The sequence below is a fragment of the Vulpes lagopus genome, chromosome X (assembly GCF_018345385.1).
Source record: "Vulpes lagopus strain Blue_001 chromosome X, ASM1834538v1, whole genome shotgun sequence".
Classification (NCBI taxonomy): domain Eukaryota; kingdom Metazoa; phylum Chordata; class Mammalia; order Carnivora; family Canidae; genus Vulpes; species Vulpes lagopus.
Window position 1 is genome coordinate 75,960,942 of NC_054848.1, and position 24,644 is coordinate 75,985,585.

At 42.0% G+C, this 24,644-nt stretch overlaps 1 protein-coding gene across 1 annotated transcript; it reads right to left on the reverse strand.

Moving 5' to 3' along the window:
- Positions 1 to 645: 645 nt before the first annotated feature.
- On the reverse strand, positions 646 to 10,427 carry LOC121483425 (nuclear RNA export factor 2-like). Its single transcript, XM_041741933.1, has 20 exons — positions 10,255 to 10,427; positions 9,869 to 10,022; positions 9,274 to 9,357; positions 9,056 to 9,160; positions 8,862 to 8,942; positions 8,674 to 8,743; positions 8,438 to 8,526; positions 8,210 to 8,317; positions 7,921 to 8,030; positions 6,225 to 6,261; positions 5,757 to 5,825; positions 5,620 to 5,675; positions 5,373 to 5,480; positions 5,194 to 5,252; positions 4,964 to 5,079; positions 4,829 to 4,871; positions 4,181 to 4,253; positions 3,466 to 3,648; positions 829 to 889; positions 646 to 690 (listed from the first exon to the last, which is right to left on the reverse strand). The coding sequence occupies exons 1-20, from the start codon at positions 10,287 to 10,289 to the stop codon at positions 646 to 648; spliced, it is 1,686 nt and encodes a 561-aa protein (XP_041597867.1). The 5' UTR covers positions 10,290 to 10,427.
- Between the last annotated feature and the right edge of the window lie 14,217 nt (positions 10,428 to 24,644).

Genomic DNA, 24,644 nt, shown 5'->3' on the forward strand with positions numbered 1-24,644 from the left:
TGGTGAGAGGTGTGAACAGGCCCATTTCCCGTTCACCTGTGTGCAAATCATAAAATTGTTGACGGTATGCCTTTGAATGCATTCAAACGATTAGGAATAAGAAGTGAAATATGTGAGTCCTTGTCTTCCTTCCTTCCACAACCCTCACTAGCTGGTAGGCAGCCCTTGCAAAGCCCCTGTGGTTTTAGGTCACATGCCTGCTTCTGCAGGCCTCCAGGTAGAGCATCTGACTGAGTGACACTGTTTCCAAAGGCTAATCCCTGGAAGCAGCGTGCGTCCTTTCTCATCAGAATTTTTTGACACACTACCTATGGAATTAGCACCTGCCAGGGACTGCCAGGGTGAATAATGTGGGGGAGAGGGCAAGGTCTTTCAGTCTTGGACTCATTAGCTCATGTTGGGACAGAGGAAGAGAGATGCAGGACACACAACATACGACATGCAGCATCATTATTTACTATGAAACTAAACAGCAATCATGAGTGGGGAAAATACATGGAACAACTGATCCTCCCGGTGGTATGTCACCTGGCCTGGAATATAACTTTGGCTCCTTGGTCAGCCAGGCCTCTTTTCCCAGTCATGGGCATGGGCATAGGCCGGAGAAAAGAGAAACAATGATGATGTGGACATCCAAGGCTTCTTTTAGGTGATTTGTTTGAAGGCCTCCTCTGGGATCTTGCTTTCTTTCTGGAGGGAATGAGTTGAGACATCAGAAGAGCCAGAATCCAGAGTTTCATCCCCAGGCCACCCAGCCTCCACCTTCTTGGCCTTCCTGAGGCCCAGAAACACCCATCTGTAGCCTGCTTAATGATTCCCAGACCTCACCTGGAGCACAGTGAAGACCTGACCAGCTCTGGTGTAGTTCCACTCATTGTCCTGAAGGCACCTGGAATGGGAGAACAGGTGATCTCCATTAGTACCACAGTACAGACACGCTGACCTTGCAGCTCTAAATTTGTGCCACTCTTTTGCCGGGGTGCATGTACCAGTATGAACATTATGTGTAATGATGAAGAAAGACCTAGTGAAAATGTCTATCACTGGCCCTCTATAATTTATGCCCACTAGAATTCAAAACAGAAAAATAGAGCTCTCCAAAAGAACAAGGGAACTTAATGTATATTGATAAAGAAAGACATTCAAGAAAATATATGGATATTTAAAACGTATAAGTTTCCAATCATTTTTTGAGATATAATACACATAACTATGTTATCATTTTTATGCACATAACATTTTAAAGTGTACAATTCAGTGTTTCCTTAGTTTAGTCATAAGATTGTGCAACCATCACCATTATCTAATTCCCAAATAATTTTATCACCTCACAAAGAAACTCCTTAAACATTAGCAATGACTCCCTATTCCTCCTCTTTCCCCAGACCCTGGAAATCACTAATTTGCTTTTGGTCCCTGTGGATTTGACTATGCTGGGCATTTCATATAAATGGAATCATACAATATGTGACCTTTTGGGGCTGGCTTCTTTCAGTTAGCATAACGTTTTCAAGGTTCATCCATGTCATGGCATATATCAGCACTGTATTCTTTTTTTTTATGACTGAATAATGTTCTAACATGTGGACGGACATACCAGATTTGTTTATCCATTCATCAGCTAAAGGACATTTGGGTTGTTTCCACTTTTTGGCTATTACAAATAATGCTGCTATGAACATTCCTGTATACGTCTTAGATTGAACATATGTTTTCATTCCTCCTGGTAGATACTTGGGTGTGGAATGACTGGGTCATATGGTAACTCCATGTTTAACATTTTCGGGAGCTGCCAAAATGTTTTCCCCAACCCCTGCTCCATTTTATATTCTCAACAATAATACATGAGAACTCCAGTTGTTCCACATCTGCACCAACACTTGTTATCATTCATTTTATTGATTAAAGCCAGCCTAGTGGGTGTGAAGCAGTAACGCATTGTGTGGTTTCAATCTGCATTAAATCCTTAATGACTAATGGTGCTAAGAAGTTTTTCATGTGCTCGTTGGCCCCTTGTATATCTTCTTTGGAGAAATGTCTATTCAGGCCCTTTCTCCACGTTTTAAATTGGGCTGTTTGCCCTTTTACTGCTGAGCTGCAAGAGTTCTTCATATATACCTGTCAGCTATGTGATTTGCAAATATTTTCTCCCATTCCTTTGGCAGGAATTTTTACTCTTCTGATAGTGTCCATTGGTGCACAACAGCTTTTAATTCTGATGAAGCCCAATTTATCTATTTTTTTCTTTTGTTGCTTGTGCTTTTGGTGTCATATTTAAGAAACACTTGCCTAATTAATGGAGAATTACACCGATGTTTTCCTTCATGATTTTTATAGTTTTAGCTCTTACCTTTAGATCTTTGATCTGTTATAGTCTATGTTTGTACACAATGTGAATCAGGGGTCAAAATTCATTGTTTTGCATGTGGATATCCAGTTGTCCCATCACCATCTGCTGAAAAGACTATTTTTTTCCCAGCAGATTTTTTTCCCAACAGATTTTTTTCATCACTCTCATTCACAATCAATTGACCATAAATGTGAGGGTTTATTTGTGGACTCTCATCTCCACTCCATTGATTCATGCACTGTCCATATGCCAGGACCACATAGTCCTGATTACTGTACTTTTGCAGCAAGCTTTGAAATTAGGAAGTGTGAGTCCTCTAACTTTGTTCTTTTCTTTCAAGCTTGTTTTGGCTCACTTACATATGAAGTTTAGGATAACCTTGTCAATTTTTGCAGAGAAGGATTTTTGACAGGGATTATGTTGAATCTGTAGATTGGACTAGATATTACTATCATCTCAACAATATTAAGCCATTTAGCAATATTCCAACCAATGGAAATGAGATGTCTTTCCATGGGGTATTATTTATTTATTTATTTATTTATTTATTTATTTATTTTCAGCAATGTTTTATGGATTTCAGAGTATAAGATTTATGCTTCTTTTGTTACATTTGTTTTCAAATATTTTATTACTTTGATGCTATTGTATGTGGGCTTATTCTCTTCATTTCATTGTTGGACTACTCATTCCAAGTACATAGACATACAAGTGCATTTCATATATTGGTTTTTATCCTGCAACCCTACTGAGTTTGTTTATTAGTTCTAGTAGCTTTTTGGTGGATTCTTTTGGATTTTCTATATGTAAGACAATGTCATTGACCATTATAGTATGTTTTAAATCCTTCACATATATAATGCTATGAAACCTTTTCCATCAGCCCTTTTCCTTTCTTTTCTTTTCCTTTCCTTTCCTTTCCTTTCCTTTCCTTTCCTTTCCTTTCCTTTCCTTTCCTTTCCTTTCCTTTCTTTTCCTTTCCTTTCCTTTCCGAAGCAAACTATCCAAAATGTTATTTTTCCAAATTTCCTGTGAGTTTCTTTGATTCAACCCCCAGCTTCCACCCAAGTCACTGTAGTAACTCATCCTTCTTCCCATGCACATCCACCACTTACTTCTGAGACCACTCAAGTTTCATCCCAGACTGAGTGGAGAAAGCATGCACCATTTCCTGCTGCTCCTGGGAGAGGGTAGGCATGGAGCTGAAGGTAGGTGTAGGCTCTTGGTTGGAGAATGCACTCTGAGTCTCACCAAGGGTGGCATCTCTCACAAATAGCTCATCATTCACAATGCATAGACTGGAGGGAAAATGGGCCCTCAGACAAGTGCACGAATGTACAACCCCACATCTCCAACAATGATGCTGCTCCCACTGCCACTCAGCAACTAGGTTCCTTCCATATGCCTACTGTGCCTGCCCCCACACATCGATTCCTTGGCTGGTACCTCCAGCCCTCCCACAGAGCCCACCTTTGCAGGGACTGTCTACCAGCCTCACTAGGTGTGTACTCAACCTGCAAACCAGGGAAGATTCTACATTCACATTTATCCCTTACAATAGCCCAAAGGAATGGACAGTCTAATCCCCATTTTCCAAGGAAGACAATGAGTCACAGAGAGGTCATGTGACTTAACCAAGATGGCACATACCTAGTGAGTGCTATGGTCAAGAAGAGAACCCAGTCCTCTAACCACCAGACTAGACTGCTCCTTGGATCTACCTGTTGGCTTTCCACAATACTGAAAAAAACAAGATGTCTACTCCACCATGCTCCCACACCCCTGAGCCCAGGCTGGGATGAGCATTTCCACCTACAACGTAGCACTCACCTGGAATTGCTGGCAGGGGTAACGATGAAGGTCCGGGTGAAGGCACGAACAGAACCCTGAAACTTTCCTTCCACTTCAACAACAAACAACAATACCCCCTGAGAGTCGCACATGCTTCACATTCCCACGCCGTGTTCCCCACTCAGAGTCTGAATTGATACTCATGCTGAAGGGGACAATTGTTCACTGGGAGTCAGGGTGTCTGGTATGGCGATGGCAACAGTGGGAACAACCTGCTCCCAAATGACAGGGCCTCTACTATGTGACAGGTGCTGTGACAACCACTTCACAAGTTTGTTCAATTCATTTTTCACAGCTGCCCAAGAGGGGGACATTATTAGCTCCATTTTGTAAATGAAGAAGCTTAGAGGTTAAGTAATCACCCCAAGTAGTTCTCAGAGTAAGGATCTAGAATGGCAGGCATGAAACTGCACAGACTGTGTCCCTAATGTCCAAGCTGTGTGGGACAGACAGGCATAGGCCCAGGTCAGACCAGGATGGTTTGGGGGCATAGTGGAGGCAGGAGAACACAGAGGGAATAGGAAGAGAAGGAAAGGGATCAGGGAAACTTGGAGAGTTCTGAGAGGGAGCCCAGCCAGTGGCGATGGAGCAGTGGGGCATCTGGGGAGGGGTTCCATGCACACTGACCTTCCTTGAACACCCCATTGACAGAGAAGCAGAGCATCTTCTCCTGAAAGGGAAGAGCACAGGTGCTAAGTCACTTAAACTTCCCATCCACCTGTGGCTTTCTGGGGCTGCCCTTGGGAGGGAGTGGGTGCTCACCGTCTGGAACCACATGTCCACCACAAGGGAGCTGAGGTCGTGCTGTGTTTTGGGCAGCACACAGAGGGAGCACACGATGTCACAGCTTGTATGCTTCAGCAGCTGAACACACTGGGCTATGGGGAGGGGTGTGGAAAAGCAAGCGAGGGTCAGGGTGGCCACACCCTGGGCCCTATAATTATCCCTTCACACCCCCGTTCCCTGCCCAGTCTTCCCCATCACACACGCACAGAGGTCCTTAAGCTTCTTCATATTCCTGCTTTCCTTGAAGTACTCGCACAAGCTGCTTCTAGCAGAGAAAGAGGAACAGAAGGTGGTGGTCTGGCCAGTGTGAATGTTTCTAAGGGCTTCCATGTGGCTCCCCAGGAGACACAGGGCCCAAGGGCAGAGTCTAAGCTTTGGTACTCACGGGGCTGGGTCCTCAGGGTTGAAAGAAATGGCCAGGGAGAAGCAGGCCTCATCATGGTAGGCACCGAGGAGACCCTGACGGTCTCCAGAGTCGTAGATCAAGTAGTACCTGTGGGGGAGTAATGAGGACAGTCTATCTCTGTGGTCTGGACCCCAAATGAGATTTCAAGACCCAGTCAGCAGTCCTGAGCTTGGGTGGCCTCACCCATACTGGCCCTCCCCTTCCTCAGATTCCCAGGAGTACTTACTGATGCAGGAATCGCAAGACTAGACTCTTCAGTGTCTCAGATCCTTTGTAACTTTCCTGGAATCAAAAGACACTTGAGACTATGTGGCTGATAAAGCCTCCCTTGTAATACTCCAAACATTGATCATTTTCCCTCACCTTGCAGGGCTTTATCAAGCAGGGTGTGTCAGCATCAATGATAACTGGTGGTGGTAACTCCTGGCCATCCTGGAGAAGGGAAGAAGTCAGTAGTGGAGACCACAGAGGTGGTCCTGGATGCTCAAGGGAAAAGACAATCCCAAAAGATGGTGAGAGTCAGAGGTCAGGTACGAATAAGCGCTGGAAATTACATGGACAAGATTACAGTGGGAATTTTCATCATGAGGTCCTGGAAGTCTTTACTACTATATGCAACGTGTGTGTGTGTGTGTGTGTGTGTGTGTGTGTGTGTGTGTGTTTGGAAACTTTTCCAGAGAGCATATTCATGTGTTTTTCAGGAGTCCTGGTCCCCTAAAATGGATAAGGATCTGACACAAACATGTAATCTAGGCAAGACCCAAAAGGCTAGAGGGCAGGTGTGGAGGTAATCAATGTTAGTAAGTGACAATGATGAATGTAGGCACTTACCAGGCGTAACAGCTTGGGAAAACAATCCCTGATGGCACTGTTCAAAACCCAAAATAGAAAGAAGTGACTGATAGGTCAGAGTTGTGAAGCCTCCCTCCTTCCCTTTCCCTCCCTCCCCTCCCTCTCTTTTCTACTGTGTAGCTCCCACCTAGACTGCCCTGAATCCTTTCTTCAGTGCCATAAGAAGCAACATATGGAGCCCAGGCTCCAGGGTTGCCTTCCCTTCCCTGCTTCCCTTCGTTCCTCCAAGTCCCCAGTGAAGGCTCCCAGAGATAAGAGGGAATGGACTGGGAGCCCAGGGCTCTGCTACCTCACTAGGGGTCCAGCATTCTGCAGGACCATGACATCCACCCCCAGGGATGGCCCTGGATGCTGGGGCAGGGAGGTGAGTGAGGCAAGACCCAGGAGGCAGGGAGGAAGAGGGAGGGGGATGAAGACAGAAGAGGGAGTGAAGGAAGGAGGGGAGAGGTGGGAGAGACATAGGGGAACCAGAGACAAAGGAGGAAGAGAACGCAAAGCAAAGGGAAGGGAAAGAAGCTCTACCAGGGTGGTAGGGGTCAGGATGGAAGAGAGAAGGAGGAAAAGGTCCCATGGCTGCAGCCTTTTCCTTCACCTGCCCTGGCTGGCCCTGGCACCCAGATAGGAATGGAAAACATGCAGGTGTTGGGCTGGGGGCCCAGTGTGTGCTGGTTGAAACTTTGCCACCTGTGTGAGCTCAATCTGAGCTGGACATGGGGAACAAGGCAACCACGGGGGGCAGGAGACCTGCCCCAGAAAGAGTAGAGGGTCAAGCTCCAGGTCGGCATAGGGCTGAGGGTCTATGGCCCCCTCTTATGACCACTGCCTTCCCTCCTGATGGCCCCTGTGCACCTGTGCCTGTCTCGGTCGGTTCCTAGCCTGAGGTATTATACCTGTGCTGGGATACCCAGGGCTTCTCTGAAGGACCAGTTAGGTTGATGCAATGTGTGGAGGGAGGGGAGTGGGAAGTGCCTCTGAGAGGCCTGTCCTCCCGTCTCCTCAAGCACCTCTGCCCTCTCTGCCTTCCATTCCTGCCTCAGGAAGCCCTCTGCTCACTGGCAGTCATCCACTTCTGGTTCCTTGACTCAGGGAACACTGGTATCTCCCAAGGAGGACCCCACTCCTGGCATTGGGTCAGAGAAATGGATGTCATGATGGCAGCCATTCATAGCCTCGGCCCTCAGCATGGGGCAGGAAAGCCACCATGGCAGCCTGAGATTAGAGGGGAAACCCTTCAGGAGCAAAGGAAGGAGGTCCCCTCTCAGAACAAGGGAGGGAAGCCCCATCTCAGCAGGGAGTAGGAAGGCCTGTCTCAGCCTGAGGCTCTGGGCTGGAGGACCCTTCTCAGTCCAGGAGGGCACCAGCATCTGGCTCGAGGCTGGTCACTCCTGGTCCTGGAGAGGAGGAGGAGCCCTGCTTCCTGGAGCACACTCTTGGAGGGCATGCTAAAGAACACTGAATGCAGGGAGGTGGAAACAGACCCCACACCAGGAGAACAGGTGAGCAGGTCAGAGGAAGGAAACTCATTACGCTTGAGGGGCATAGAGAGAGAAGGTGGGGCCTATGGTCCTTCCAGAGGACCAGGGTTGCACATTCCTGAATATGTACATTCTCAGGGACAGCTCAGGCTCCCGGGGCCCAAAGGTCCCCAGGAAGGGCAACAGGGGTTCACACTGACCTTATGTAGGTGGGCTGGTCTGGAAAGGTGTCACACAAGGGGTTCCCTTCTAGCCAAAGCTCTTCAAGCTTCAGCCCTTTCATCTTGCTTAACTCCCACACCAAGTTCAGCTGAGAAATATGGGGAGGAAACTGGAAAGGAGTCCCAGAGAAAGAGACACACACGGGGCCCCCTGCGCCCCCAGCCCCCGCCTTTCCGCACAGGTACCTTCTCCTGCCTCCTGTTATCACTCTGATGAGCACTACCACCCACTATCAAACCCAACTTTGACCTGGCTCCCTCTTCCCACCTCATTTTTGGAGAGGTTCAAGATCTTTATTGTGGGGGCCATCTCTATAATGTCAGACAGGCCATCCAGCCCATACAGTTTGTTGTTGCTCAAGTTCAAGGACAACAGCTATTGGTGAAGAAGAGTTAGAGAGACAGTTACTGTCTAAGGCCTCAGAGACAAATCTGTTCTCCACCCCATGAGTTCCATCCCTTACCATTAATAACAGCACTGGGCCTAAAGCCTCACCTCAGGGAAATTCTTTTCAATGATCTGCAGGGTGGCAGCCATGCAGTTTCTTCGGTTCAGGATTATATCTATATCATGGCCCACCAAGTCTTCAGGAAGCCGAGAGGAGGCAATCAGAAGGCTGAGAGAGGCCCATGGCCAGCCCCAACCCCTGCCCACATCACCATCCCTCAGTCTCCCTCCCAGGCAGATCCCTGTGCCCTCACCTGCCCTAGAATTACTGACATCAAGTATACCTGGGTCAAAACGGAGACTCTGGAGATCAAGAGCTTGCTGAGAGACATCATAGCGTTTGTTCATGGTCAGCTGCAGAGAGAGTTGGAGAGAGCCACTGGAAGACTGGTGGGGATAGGGAAATTGGGGGCTGGAGGATTAAGAGGTGCGGCTGAGTGTGCACACACAATGGGCCTTGAGTCTGCATTACCTTTAGCTGCTCCATTTCTTCTGGCTCCAACTTGTACCTCACAGAGTAGGGTACGGTAGAGGGATTGACAAAGATAGATATCTGCAGGAAGGAGAGGTGGCGTGAGCACCAAGAACTTTCATGCCAAAGAAGACAAGCCCCTGCCCTGTCCTTCTGCCACAGGACTAGGTAGAGGTAATGCCCTCAACCCATACCTTTCGGTTCTCATCGTCACAAATCTTGTAGCTGATATCCTTCAATGCAGAGGCAGTGCCAACATCCTGAACAAAGAATCGAGCTTGGTTTTTCACATAGTGAAACTGCAGGAGGGGAAGGCAACCATAATTTTGGAGGATAGAGTCTTCCTGCTCAGTGAGCTCCCCCACCCCCACCTCCCTGTGCCCACTCATCTGGCTTCACCATCCTCTCTTACATCCACTGGAATGAAGGGGACACTGCAGTGACTCTGGATTGAATTCATTAGCCATGCCTTGTCGTACTTTCTCCCATAGGGAATCTAAAAGTGAAAAGAAGGGATGGGAGTGAAGAGGGACAACATGGAATTAAAGCTGGAAAACAGACCCAGCAGCATTCTTGTCCGACCTTCTACTGAGCCATAGAGGGCCTCTAAAGAAGAGACCATGGCATTATTTCTCATTTTTGTGCCAAATATGGATTTCCTCAGCCTACTTTCTCTCCGTTGGAAAGCTCCCCTCCAAATAATTGCCATAAGGTTCTTTAATGTGGTCTTCCTTTTTTAAAAAATTTTATTTATTTATTCATGAGAGACACAGAGAGAGGCAGAGATATAGGCAGAGAGAGAAGCAGGCTCCATGCAGGGAGCCCGACGTGGGACTCGATCCCAGGATTCCAGGATCACGCCCTGGGCCAAAGGCAGACGCTCAACCGCTGAGCCACCCAGGCATCCTGTGGTCTTCCTTTTTTTTTTTTTTTTTTTTTTTGGTCTTCCTTTTTAATAAGATTCCAGGATGGTCTATCTAATATGCAGACCTTGCCAAGACACTCACAGTGATCTTGAACCAGCTCCCTGAGGTTCCATCTTGTGTGTTCTCCCCCACTTCTCTCTTCAGAGTTTTTCTACCTTTCCACACAGTAATATGGATATGGCCTTCATTATGCCATTTCACTCTCCTCTTGTTGCATCGGGTGCTATAGGGAGTGCTGTGGATGGGAAGTGGAGAGGAGGAGAGTGGCCATTAATGCTAAGAAAGGCTTCTTCTATACACCATCATCTCTCTGTCACCAGGACTACAATTAAGATTGCTTAACCATTATTCCACTTCTAGCATTCTTCAGTTTTCCAGTGAGAGAAGACAACGAAGACCAGGGAGAGTAAAAGAGTTGCAGAGTCCCAGGGGCTGCTACATGCAAACCAGGCTGCCTGTTCACTTACTGTCTTACTTGGGGGTCCTCCTGGACATCCCCCATTGACACATTTTCATCATCCTCCTGGAGGTGTGAAGGCTGCAGCTCATATCCACCATGTTCATAACGAGGGTCCCTCTTGCCAAAATTACCTCGGAAAGAACTCCAAACCTTCTTTCTTCTTTGAGATGAACTACCATCATCATTGTTTTCTCAAAAGGGGAACAAAAATACAAGATTGAAAATACATCAGTGGTCTATTCACCATGTACCACGTTCTAGGCTAACACCATTTAGGTGAGCAAAGTGTCAACCTGCCCTAAGGGTCCAATCCTCTAAACCCAAAAAGGAAACTCCTCTGCTTGTCCGGATAGGAGAGCCTTGTTTGACACATGGCACTATCAGGGAAAGAATCTTGGAGGATAGGGAGGAAACTGTATTGAACCTTTTAAAGAATGAAGCAGGATTGATATATATCAATATCTATCTAATCTATCTATCTATCTATCTATCTATCTATCTAATCTATCATCTATCATCTATCATCTATCTATGCATCATCCATGGGTTAGATTGGAAACCAGCCATACACCAGGAAGACATCTGAATTGTACCTTCTCTCAGACCTGTCTAAAAAACCACACCAATCCCAGGGAGGCAATCTCTCTCATGCTTTCCAAATACAATCAGCCACCAAACTTATCCCACCAATGATCAGCAGGCTGTACTTCCTTTGCTGGTGTAGTACAAGCTTTAACGTCAGGTGGGACTGAAGTAACGGCTTCCTAAGTTGGCCCCCCTCCCTCCAGCCTTGCTGTCAACAATACTCAGTTTGAAATATCCAGAGGGAGCTTTCTTTTTTGCCCAGCCTGAAATGCCCTTCAGCTGAGGAGACCACTCTTCCTAACCTCAGCTCCTCTGTAACAAGGGTCTGAATGACAAACTGGGATGAAATGTCAACTACCATTTTCAAGTGTGTAGGGATTCTTCTTTTTTCTCTCTATTGTTGGTTTCTAATTTGGGTCCATATGGTCAGAGAAGGTTCTCTGTGTGATTTCAATTACTTTAAAATTGGCTGCGGTTTGTTCAATGGTTCAGGAGATGATCTGGCTTGATGAATATTACATAGCTATCGGGGGGGGGTGTATTCTGCTGTCGTTGGGTGGAGTGCTCTATTTACATCATGTAGATCCAGTTGGTTTATTGTGTTATTCATATCTCTTATATCCTTGCTGGTTTTGTCTCCAGCAATTTTATCCCTTGCTAAGGAGGGTGGTGTTGATGGCCCCAACTATAATTATGGACGTGGTTATTTATTATCCTTTCAGCTCTATCAGTTTTTGCTTCATGTACTTTGATGCTCTGTTGTTTGGTGCATGCACATTTAGGATCATTATGACTCCCCAGTAGATTGATCCTTTGATAATTATGTAATGCCTCTTTCCATCTCTTATCAATTTTCTTTGCTCTGACATCTGCTTTCTTGGATATTGTAGCCACAGGTATACTTAGACAGTGTCTAGGTGATATTTTGCCTGATATTCACTCCTACAGGTTGCATTGATGTTCACCATCCCCCCTCAAATACTCCCTGCCAACCTATATAATTCACCTTGTGGAAAGATTTGGAAGTTTCCTGGCATCTACTGAAATAGGAGTCCCAATTCTCTCTCCCACAGTGGATTCACTGAGGGTATTTTATTTTTACCACATTCAACTGAAACAGTGTACCAGCAGAAAATAATACTAGTGGTTTGGGCGGGCAGTGGGGGGAGTATTAAGGTAACTAGACTGGCAGAAACCAGCTTCCTTTTGGGTTCTAATATTTAAGCCTCTCTCAGTTTGTGTGTTGTACATTTTGTACCTTAATTAATTACTCCATGTTGTCTCAGGGTACATTTATGAGTAAAAATCTGTTCACTGCTGATTGCTCCGTGATGTAGTGAGGACAACCAGGCCTCAGATTAACTCCTCTGAGGAGTCATTGCTTTCACTGTGTGGCCTTGCTATCAGGACCATCCTGCTACTCACAACCTTTGGGACCTTCCCTGTGTGGCCCTGGAAGTGGAATTAAACATGGATAGAGCATTTGACCCAGAAATGCCAATGGCTCAGTCCTCAAAACTTAAAAGTGGCCTGGAGAGCTCTCTCTCTCATACTCCACATCCAACTGATCAGGAAATTCTCTCACCCCCTCTCTCCAGTACCTCCAGAATCTAACCACTTCTCACCACTGCCATTATTAGCAACCACCCTGGCCAGGACACCAATGTCTATCTCCTGGACTATACTGCCTTCCAACTGGTCCCTTTGCTTTCATCCTTGCTCCTTTGCTGTCTGTCTGCAGAGCATAACTCAAATCATTTCACTCCTCTGCTCAAAATGATGTAACAATGGTTTGAAGCCCATCAACATGTTAAAAGGCCATGAGTTCATAATAATTCTAAACAACAATAACCACCACAAAGAGGAACCTTATTAGAGGAGAATGCCAGGAAACCACGTGGTCTTCATGAAAATCCACCAATGAAAGGAAAAAACTCAAATATTAAAAGGAGGAATAACAGCCTGAAGTCAACATAAGGTGTACAGAGGCACCAGAGTCATTTTTGAGAACTGACATCACTTCAGAGATAACGTTGGCAAAGGGAAAGTGTTAAAACTGAGCCAGCTAACAGCTACAGCAATCCCCAGACCAACCAGCTACACTGGGTGCCTAAAGAAGGCCAGAGGCCTCTCTCATCAAGGAGATTCAGACAGGAGCCATCTCAAGCATAGGCTCATTTTGGGAATCTCACAAGAGAGTGGGCATGAGATTAAATAGACCACGTGTGCACAGGTGTGTGCACGCACACGTATCTCACTTACTGAAGGTTTGCATCTCAGCACGATCCCTGTCTCACCGTTGTTCTGCCAAAATCAAAAGCAACAACAGGAGTATCGGAAATCAGCTGGCGCCTCTCACCCAGGCTGCCTGAGTTGCCCTTCAGGCTCCACCACACAGTATTAACTGATCAATCCTCCCACAAAGAAATGGTCATGAGTATCCTTTATGACATCATGCGTGTTCACATGGCTACTTCCTGTGCCCTGTCCGTTTGGAATTCTGCCTACATCATTGCTATGCTGCTGAGTACATGGCAATGGCATCCCTACTATGGTAAGGAAAGAACAGGGTGAGAAGTAAATCAACAGTTGCCCAGCGGCAACCAACATTTGCTCAGTGTTGGGCAGACTCGCTAGAGTTCTTTCATCTCCTCACAGAAGTCCAATGACAATTGTATCCACAGTCCCTTTTCAGATCACAAGTATTAGGCTCACAGGGGTTAAGTACATTTCCCAGGATTCCTCAGCCAACTCAGTGGCAGAACAGAAATTGTGTCCCCATCGATTGGTCTGCCTCCACATCCTAAGTGTTCCTCCAGCTAGTGTCCTGGTTCTCTTTTAATGGGGAACTTTCAGATCTCAAGGACAGATTTCTCTGAGCATACCAGGGATGATGTTTTATGACCAGGAGCCAGTCACTCCTGCTTGGGCGGATCCAGGTGCCTTGGACCAAGTGGAGATACCGGTCTTGGACTAGATGGGAAACCTGTTTGGATCACGGCGTTTGCAGATTAGGAGTCACTTTGAGCTGGCAGTGCCTGGCATATAATGGGGCCTAATTCGTATCTGTTTCAATGAATGTAGGCAATGTAGATTTGGGATCAACAAAGCCACTTTTGAGAACCCATACATCTCAACCATTTCTACCCACATCTATTTATTCCAGAAAATACACTGGGCTGCCGAACTGTTTCATAACCTGCTTGTAAAACTAGCATGTGTTGAATTTGTCTTTTGCAAATTTAGCATGTTTCACTAGTGTCCAGTTAGAAATAGAGCTAATTACCCCCCTCTTGATTAATGCTAAAACTACTGCTTCTCTGATCTGAGGAAGGGAGGCTATTGCAAACTGGTGATGGAAATGAGGAGAGGCTTTCCTTAAATCCAGCAGATACAGCTTCCTGGGTGTCTGGTATGTGTAGGAAGAAGGTTCTGGACCTACATGCATGTTTGCGGGTGCTCAGCTTTGTGACAGCAGTATCGTCCTTGTCTCAGGGGAAGGTAAGGGCGTGTGCATGAACGTGTGTGTGTGTGCATGAGCATGTGTTAATATTATCTGTTTTACATTTGTATGATTAGGTTACAGATACATGTATTTTGAATCATGTTGGAAAGTGCATTGCCACGCAATACTGGACCCTAATGTACATTTTGTTTTCATGTATTATGTATTATATATGGCCAATTTTTGTTTCTTGTTTTTAATATGCCCTTTTTATTTTATTTTATTTTATTTTATTTTATTTTATTTTATTTTACATCTTGTCATTTTAATATTTGAATTAATTTGAGAATTCTCTATACAAGGTTTTCCTAATGGTGGAGGCCAAATTACCCAGGGGAGCACAGCTTGAGATTTCGGGCAGTCCCAAGATTTGAGTCTGTGCTCTACAGCTTCCCAGAAAAAGCACATAGATATTTTAAATTATAAGAGAGAATTTCCTAAGGATATTTACACTAATAGTATACTTCTCCATTAACAGTGCAGAAGAGTCTAATTTCCTACAGCATGCTTAACCATTCAAAAGTCATTCTTATGCTTTGACCCAGGCATTGCACTTTTAAAACTTATGATACAAAATATTTTCTGCTGAAATATATACCTATAAGAATATGCCTGTGCTTTTTTACCCTTTTTTACCCCATTTTTATTGAGGTATAATTGACATGCCCTGTGTATGTTTAAGGAATACAGTACAATGATTCCACTTACATAAATGATTACCACGATTACTTTAATTAACATCCATCATCTCATAGAGATGCAAAAATAAAATAAATGAAAAATACATAAAAGCTTTCTATTTGTGATGAGAACTCTTAGGATTTACTCTCTGAAAACCTCCCAAATATGCCATAAAGCAGTATTAACTATGATCATCATGTTGTACCTCACATCCCTAATACTTATTTCTCTTATGACTGGAAGTTCATACTTTTATAAAAGTTTTCATTTTAATTCCAGTTAGTTAACACACAGCATTATATCAGTTTCAGATGTGCAATATATATAGTAGTTCGACAGTTCCATACATCACCCAGTGCTCATCACGACAAGTGCACTCCTTAATCCCCATCACTATTTCACACCCCCCACCCCACCCCACTCACTTCCCCTGTGGTAATCATCAGATGGGTCTCTATAGTTAAGAGTCTGTTTCTCTCTCTCTCTCTGTCTCTCTCTCTCTCTGTCTCTCTCTCTCTCTGTCTCTCTCTCTCTCTCTCCCTCTCCATCTCTGTCTTGCTCTCTCTCTCCCTCTCATTATTTTTCCTTTGCTTATTTCTTTTATTCCCTAAATTCCACATATAAGTGAAATCATATGGTATTTGCCTTTCTCTGGTTGACTTATTTCGCTTAGCAATATACTCTCTAGCTCCATCCACGTTGTTGCAAATGGCAAGACTTTGTTCCTCTTTACAGGCTCTTTGACACAGAAAGACAATGGGACCAGAGAGTGGCTGATTTGACAGAAGGGGAGTAAAAATGATTGTTCCTAGAATCCTAGAATCAAGAATAGGTAGGAAAGAAGGGACATGGTTTCCTGACATGCGGAGCAAAAAGGCCAAGGAATGGACGTATGGGCCAGAAAGATGAGGTGACCGCTGGGAAGAGAATGAAACAGAAGTGGAGAAAGCCTCCGAGGACCTGGATGCATCCTGGAGATATGCACCCCTCTGGAAACCGTCCTTTCTTTCCACGTATATCCTGTGTGTCTCTTACTTCATCTTCAAGTTGGACACCAGAGAAACAGTTCTCACACAGTCTTAGGAAGGAGAGACAGTATGGGGAACAGTGTGCAACAATGGGTTTCTTGGACAGAGGGCTGGAGTTCGGGTCATGTTGGTCTCAGACACCACATCCAACATTGCCTACTGGACTCTGAGTCCCGTCCCAGTGCTCATTTCAGCCCTAACACAGAGTCACACATTATTGGTTAAGGGCATAGGATTCGAGGTCAGATCAACCAGGGTTTGAATCATGGTCCTAAATTCTGTGGCCCAGGGTAAGTAACTCTGACTTCATGGTGACTCACCTTATCGTTTCCCTTACGTTGAGGATAGTGACCATTTCTACCTCATGAAAAAATTGTGAGAATTGAGCTAATATCTGGCAATACAGGCAAAGCCCTTGGAGAAGTGCCTGTGACCTAATAAGCACTACAAATAAGTTCGTTATTACTAGGTCAGGAACCTTAGTACAATAGCTGAGGTTTAGTAAGGGATGAATGTGTGTTCATCGCATTTGCTGTTACAAGAAGGCAAACAGATGGGCGTGTGGGGGCAGGTTGCAGTGTTAGCTACTCACGTATTTTATAAAGTGGCAATGGTTAAACAAGGCAGCCCTGGTGGGAAATAACCTGATATACTGATTAAGGGAACCAAACTTAAAAGATCACAGACTGAAACAGGCATATTGAAGGAATAAATGGGGAGCTTAAGTTCCCATTTCCAAAATTTGGGCAAAGAAACCCATTATTGTTCAAGAAATGGTTCAGGCTTGAATGGTAGGTTACAAAAAGCAAGATAGAATATTCCTCGCACTACATGATAACAACCTGAAAAGAAAAGAAAACTGTATATTACAGTACGGTTCCTCAGAAGAAGATATTAACAAATGTTTATGTTTTTTAAGTGCAAATATAAACAAGGAATTCAGGGTAAAAGGACATGTGACAATGTCAACCACTGAGCCACACAGACATCCTGGAAATGGCATTTTCTTTTTGTTACAATTAGTTTGTATGTATTAATCTTACACCCAACTAACTTTTTAATTTCTATTATCTTAATTTTCTATAACTTCTCTTGAATTTACGTGAAGATAACGATACTATAGGGACAGCTTTGTTTTCACTTGTACACATTATTAATGTATGTATGTACGTATTTATGTATGTATAGTGACACCTGGATAGTTCAGTGGTTGGGTGTCTGCCTTTGGCTCTGGTAATGATCCAGGGGTCCTGGGATCAAGTCCCACATTGGGCTCCCGGCAGGGAGCCTGCTCCTCTTTCTGCCTATGTCTCTGCCTCTCTCCGTGTGTCCCTCATGAATAAATAAAATCTTTAAAAAACTGTGATATCAATAAAATCTGTAAGAGGCAAACTTAGAATTTTTCTATATAATCAAAAATAAGTTATGATCTTAAAATAGATGATATTTCTACAAGATATTTTATATAAGCATATTGATAACCATAGTACAAAAATCTATAGTAGATGCACAAAAAAAGAGAAAGGAATCAAAGCATAGCACTATTAAAAAAATAAACCACAAGAGAAAATGGCTTGAAAAGAAGAAAGAAACAAAGGAACTACAAAACAGAACAGAGAAAGGGCAACAGTAATTCTTTACTGATCAAGAATTACTTTATATAAAAATGGATTATATCTCCATCAAAAGACATATAGGACCTGAACGGACTTTTACATGAGCTAAATATATGCTACCTACAAAAGACTCACTTTATTTTTTTTTTTTTTTTAAAAGACTCACTTTAGCTCAAAGGACACAGAGAGGCTGAAAATCAAGGTATAGAAAAAATATTTCACGCAAATGGTAACCAAAAGAAAGCACGATGACCATACCTATATCATACAAAATAGACTTTTATTAAACAATGTTACAAGCCTCAAAATAGGGGATCCCTGGGTGACTCAGCAGTTTAGCACCTGCTTTTGGCCCAGGGCGTGATCCTGGAGTCCTGGGATCGAGTCCCATGTCGGGCTCCCTGCATGGAGCCTGCTTCTCCCTTTGCCTGTGTCTCTGCCTCTCTCTCTCAGTCTATGTCTCTCATGAATGAATAAATAAAATCTTTTAAAAAAACAAGCCTCAAAGTAGTTATTAGATAATGATAAGCAGGTCAATTCACCAAGAGGACATATGTATGTGTTGTTAAATGGTTAATGATTACTGTAATTAAGCTAATTAGCATTTTCATCACCTCACATAATTACCTTTCTTTTTGTAATAAGACACTTAGATCTACTCTTTTAGCAAATTTCAAAAAACACTAGACTGTTATGAACTACATTTACCATGCTGTACATTAGATTTCCAGAACTTGTTCATCCTGTGTAACCGAAACTTTGTATCCTTTGACCAACATCTTCTAATTTTCCCACCTCCCAGCCCCTGGTAAACACTGTTCTACCCCAGCTTCTATGAATTAATTTAACTGTACCTGATTTTTTATTTCATATTTAGAGGATATCATATAGTACTCATGTTTGTGGGTCTGGCTAAATAAGTGAAAAACACTTGGCATAATGTCCTCCAAGTTCATCCATGTTGTCACAAATGACAGCATTTCCTACTTTTTAAAGGCAAACCACATCCAACAGTATGTTAAAGGAATCATTCATCATGGTCAAGTGGAATTTATTTCTGGGTTGCAAGGGTGGTGCAAAATTCTCAAATCAATGTGATACATCACATTAATAAAAAAAAAAGGATAAGAACCATATGATCCTCTCAATAGATGCAGAAAAACCTTTGACAAAGTGCAACATCTATTCATGATACAAACCCTCAATAAAGTAGGTTTAGAATGAACATGCCTCCACAAAATGAAGGTATATACCCAAACCATACAATGAATATCCTCCTAAATAGGAAACAACTGAGAACATTTCCTGTATGGTCAGGAACAAGACAGGGATGTCCACTCTCACCATTGTTATTTAACATAGCACTGGAAGTCCTAGCCACACCAATCAGATGAAAAGAAGAAATAAAAGGCATCCAAATTGGAAGGAAGAATGCAGGCTTTGCTATTTACAGATGACATGATATTCTGTAGGGAAAACCCAAAGGACTCTACCAAAAAATTGAGAACTGATATACAAATTCAGTAAAGTCACAGGATACAAAATCAATGTACACAAATCTGTTGCATTTCTATACACCAGTAATGAATGAAGCAGCAGAAAGAGATATTAAGGAATCAATCCCATTTACAATTGCACCAAAACCTATAAGATATCTAGGAATAAACATAACCAAATAGGTGAAAGATCTGTGCTCTGAATACTATAAAACACTGATAAAAGAAATTGAAGATGACAGAAAGAAATGGAAAGACATTCCATGTTCATGGATCAAAAGAATAAATATTATTAAAATGTCTATACTATCCAAAGTAATATACACATTTAATGCAATCCCAATCAAATCATTAAATGCTGTTTAATGCAAACACCAACAGCATTTTTCACAGAACTAGAATAAACAATCCTAAAAGTTGTATGGAATCACAAAAGACCCCAAATAGCCAAAGCAGCCTTGAAAAGGAAAAAGCAAAGCTGAAGACATCACAATTCAGATTTCAAGCTGTATTAGAAAGCTGTAGTGATCAAAACAGTATGGTAGTGGCACAAAAGAAAAGAATGCCTTATCCTATAGAAATGCCTGAAGAAAAGCAAGTTATTGAAACATACAGTAAAAGATATATGAAGGTGTACAAAGAGGAGAGGATACCAGATTGGAGAAACAAAAAATGAAGCCTAAAGCCAGCAGAAGGAAACAAATAATAAATATTAGAGCAGAAAATAATAATATAGAAACTAAAAAACAAAACAATAGAACAGATCAATGAAACCAGGACTTGGTTCTTTGAAAATATATTAATAACATTGATAATCTTCCAGACAGACTTATGAATAACAAAAAAATACTCAAATAAATAAAATCACAAATGAGAGAAGAGAAATAACAATGAACACCACAGAAATAGAAACAATTATAAGAGGATATTATGAAAAACTATGTGCCAACAAATTGGACAATCTGGAAGAAATGGATAAATTCCTAGAAGCATATAAACTACTAAAACTGAAACAGGAAGAAATAGAAAACTTGAGCAGACCAATAACCAACAAATAAATGGAATCAGTAATCAAAAATCTCCCAACAGACAAAATTCAGGGCCAGATGGCCTCATAGGCAAATTCTAGCAAACATTTGAAGAAAAGTTAATACCTATTCTTCTCAGACTATTCCAAAAAACAGAAAATGAAGGAAAACTTCCAAGTTTATTCTGTGAGGGTAACAGTACCCTGATACGAAAATCAGATAAAGACTCCACCAAAAAAGGGAACTACAAGCCAATATCCCTGATGAACAACTCATAGCAGAAAAAAGTTGAGCAATAAAGAGTGTTGTATCAAGTACCAGGACTACTAGGGATTTCTACATTCAAAGCCACGAAGGCTGCAGAACACAATGGAAAAAACTTTAGACCTAAATATACATTTTTGAATAATGTGAATGATAACTGAAGACTTGTTTGGCTTAAAGGAGCTACCATGGGAAGTGTTAATAATTTCTTTCTCTCCTTAAAGGTCACCTTTCCTGGGGCCCACACACCACAATTCTGCATAGCCCTATATCTAAGCTTCTAGGCCTGGGACAGAATTTTTTCTCAACCATCTTCACCACCAAGTGGGTGGGTTGTTTGTGTACATTATGGGCATGATATAGACACCAAGGGAATTTATAACCAGCTGTGTGACCCTGAAAAAGCTTTTTACTATGTCACAAACTTATTTAGAAAATTAAGGTGAAGTTAAAAAGATTTTTGTCTATCCACCCCAAAAGGTCACACATAAAGAAAAGTAAATTATTAGAAAAAATTTCCACTTATATTTGGAAAATTTAGAACATGTTTTATAGGCAAATTATTTTTTAAGATTTATTTACTTATTCATGAGAGACACAGACTGAGAGTGGCAGAGACACAGGCAGAGGGAGAAGCAGGCTGCTCACAGGGAGTCCAATGCGGGACTCGAACCTGGACTCTGGGATCATGACCTGAGCTGAAGGCAGGCGCCCAACTGCTGAGCCACCCACGCGTCCGGCAAATTCTTATCATATAAATATATCTGATATATCTGATTACTGAAAAGTGTTGTTCAAAGTATACAGTGAAGTAATTCAGGGGAGAATTATGGACCACAATAAAAAATATAAAGATTAAAGTACAAAAAGCCATTAGGTAAATAATGAAAAAGAGAATTGAAGAACAGTATATAAATATATACTGTTCCTGCAGGCCTCAGGGAGTTGTGGCCGGTTTCAGAGCCGGCAGCCCTGGTGTTTGGGTGCTGCTACATCAGCTTAGGAAGCACAGAGGTAGTGGGATGGAGAGGGGATGTGTGGCACAGATGCTACCAAGATGTTCAGAAAGCAGAAAATGAGGCACTGAGCTGCCCCATCCCACCCAGCCCCACTCTCAAGGCAGCTGGGGCTAGCACTCACCGAGGAGGTTGGTGGGCATCCCCAGCAAGGTGTGGAGTATGTCGTGAACCTCCCGGTACCGCTGAATCACATATGCTAGCTCTTCGTCGTCCACGAATCGGGTGGGTGCTCGGGTATCTGGGGAGACCCTCTAACAACCATGAGCCTCTCCTAGATCTCTTCCCAACGGTTCCCAAGGCCAAACTGGCCAGCATCTCTTTGATTGTCAACCATTTTTATATTGTTTTTTAGGTAGATAGATCCAAATTTTAAGGAAGAGTATATATATTCATGTTAGCCTACCTATATATATTATTATACACATGGAAATATATCTAGAGAATAAAGCCTGAATTATCAAGAGTAGACATCTTACTATGCAACAGGATAAAGGAAAAATACAAGAAAATTTGCTATAATAAATACATATTTCTCCTCTGCATGTATTTTTGGAATAAATTTCTTAATTTTGAAGTCATCAAAAATAACTGACAAGATTTTGGTAACTAGATATATTCTTGTTTGATAATTTCATTACAAAAACAACATTGTGGAAAGATATTTCTGGATATTAAAAGATGATAAACACAAAGTATGTATGTTTCATATGGGTGTGTGTGTATATACACACATATTTATTTACATTGACATTTTCTCTGTGTGTGCGTGTCTCATGTACATATACAACCATCACTTTTTTGACACCAGTGGTCAGTGACCTCCAATTTCTAAATTTTCTTTGACAAAAATATTTGAGCAATGAAACAATTTGCTACATGCTTATTTTTGCAGGTGCTGAAAGAATATGTGAAATGAAATTATGATAAAATCTTAACTTTCTTCCCTATCATGTCAAAGATAAATATAGTGAAAATTGTATCACAGTCTGCTGAGAAGGTTAATGACTATTATAGGCTTGGGATCAAAGCAAAGATGGCACAAACACAATTTCTGTTAAGTCAGTAAAATATTCTCTGTTGTCTGAAAACATATAAAGCATAAATAAGAAAATATAAATCATAATCAATCCCCTTCTCAGCAATAATCATTCTGTGGCAAGTTCCTGAGAGGCTGTGGTATGCAGGGACAAGCCCAGTACAGACATGAGAAAAAAGACCTGAGTGACAAATATGAAATCATGAATCTGCTTCTTTTTTATTGAAGTGTATTTCATACACAATGTTACATTAGTTTCAAATGTACAACATAATAATTTGACAAGCGTATACCTTATGCTATACTCACCACAACCTTAGATGCACCATACAACACTATTACAATACCATTGACTGTACTTCCTATGGAATACCTTTTATCCTCATGATTTATTCATTTCATAACTTAAAGACTGTATTTTCCACTCCCTTTAACCCACTTTTGCCCATACCCTTACTCTTCTCCCCTCCAGCAACCATCAATTTGTTCTCTTATTTATGGGTTTCTTTTTGCTCGATCGTTTTGTTTTTTGTATTTCACATATAAGTGAAATAAGATAGTATTTGTCTTTCTCTCTCTGACTTATTTCACTTAGTATAATACCCTCTGTGTCTATCCTTGTCTTAAATAGAAAAATATCATTTTTATAACTGAGTGATATTCCATTGTATACATATACCACTTCTTCATCCATTCATCTATCGATGGATTTTGGGTTGCTTCCATATCTTGGCTATTGTAAATACTGTTGCAATAAATATTGGGATACATAAATCTTCTCAAATTAGCATTTTTTAAGTAAATACTAAGTAGTGGAATTAATCATATGATATTTCTATGTTTAATTTTTTTAGGAACCTCCATACTATTTTATATTGTGGCTGCACAAATTTACATTCCCACCAAGAGTGCACAAGGGTTCCTTTTCCCCCACATCCTTGCCAACACTTGTTATATCCTGTATTTTTGGTTCTAGCCATTCTGACAAGTATAAAAATGATACTGTGATTTTTATTTGCATTTCTCTGATGAATAATGTTGAACATCTTTTCATGTATCTGCCATCTGTTTGTCTTTGGAAAAATGTCTATTCAGGTCCTCTATCCATTTTAAAATCAGATTGTTTTTCTCTGGTGTTGAGTTGTAAAAAATCCTCATATATTTTGGGTATTAACCCCTTATCAGATATATCATCTGTACATATCTTCTCCCATTCTGTAGGTTGCCTTTTTTGTTTTGTTGGTTTCCTTCACTATGCAAAAGCCTTTCATTTTGTTGTAGTCCCAATAGCTTATTTTTGCCTCTGTTTCCTTTGCCAAAGGAGACATATCTAAAAAAATTTTTATAGCTGATGTCAAAGAGATTGCTGGCTGTGTTTTCTTCTAGGAATTTTATGGTTTCATGTCTCACATTTAGGTCTTCAATCTATTTTGCGTTTATTTTTTATATGGTATGAGAAAGTGGTCCAGTTTTATTCTTCTGCATGTCACTATCCCGTTTTCCCAACACCATTAATTAGAGACTTTTTCCCATAATCTTGCCTCCTTTTTCATAAACCGACCATAAAAATGTGGGTTTATTTCTGGGCTCTCTATTCTGTTCTATTGATCAATGTGTCTGTTTTTGTGCCAGTGCCATACTGTTTTGATTACTATATCTTTTAGTATATTTTGAAATCCAGGATTGTGATACTTCCAGTTTTGTCCTTTTTTTTTCAAGATTACTTCAGCTATTCAGGGCATTTTGTTGTTTCATACAAATTTTAGGATTATTTGTTCTAGTTCTGTGAAAAATGCTGTTGGCATTTTTAAAATATTTTATTTATTTATTCATGAGAGACACACAGAGAGAGGCAGAGACACAGGCAGAGGGAGAAGCAGGCTCCATGCAGGGAGCCCAATGTGGGACTTGATCCCGGGTCTCCAGGATCATGCCCCGAGCTGAAAGTGTTAAACCACTGTGCCACCTGGGCTGCCCTGCTGTTGGTATTTTGATAGAGATTCCATTGAACTTGAAGATTGCTTTGGGTAATATGGACATTTTAACAATATTAATTCTTTCTGTCGATGGGCATGAATATCTTTCCACTTGTGTCACTTTTTTATTTCTTTCATCAATATTTTATCGTTTTCAGAGTAG

Coding starts and splice junctions, on each gene's coding strand:
- LOC121483425 (XM_041741933.1), bottom strand. CDS start 10,289: ATGGGGGATGTCCAGGAGGACCCCCAAGTAAGACA. Junction 8,031..8,209: donor TGAACCTCTCCAAAAATGAG/GTGGGAAGAGGG, acceptor CATATTTCTCAG/CTGAACTTGGTGTGGGAGTT. Junction 5,080..5,193: donor GAAGAAGCTTAAGGACCTCT/GTGCGTGTGTGA, acceptor CCCTCCCCATAG/CCCAGTGTGTTCAGCTGCTG.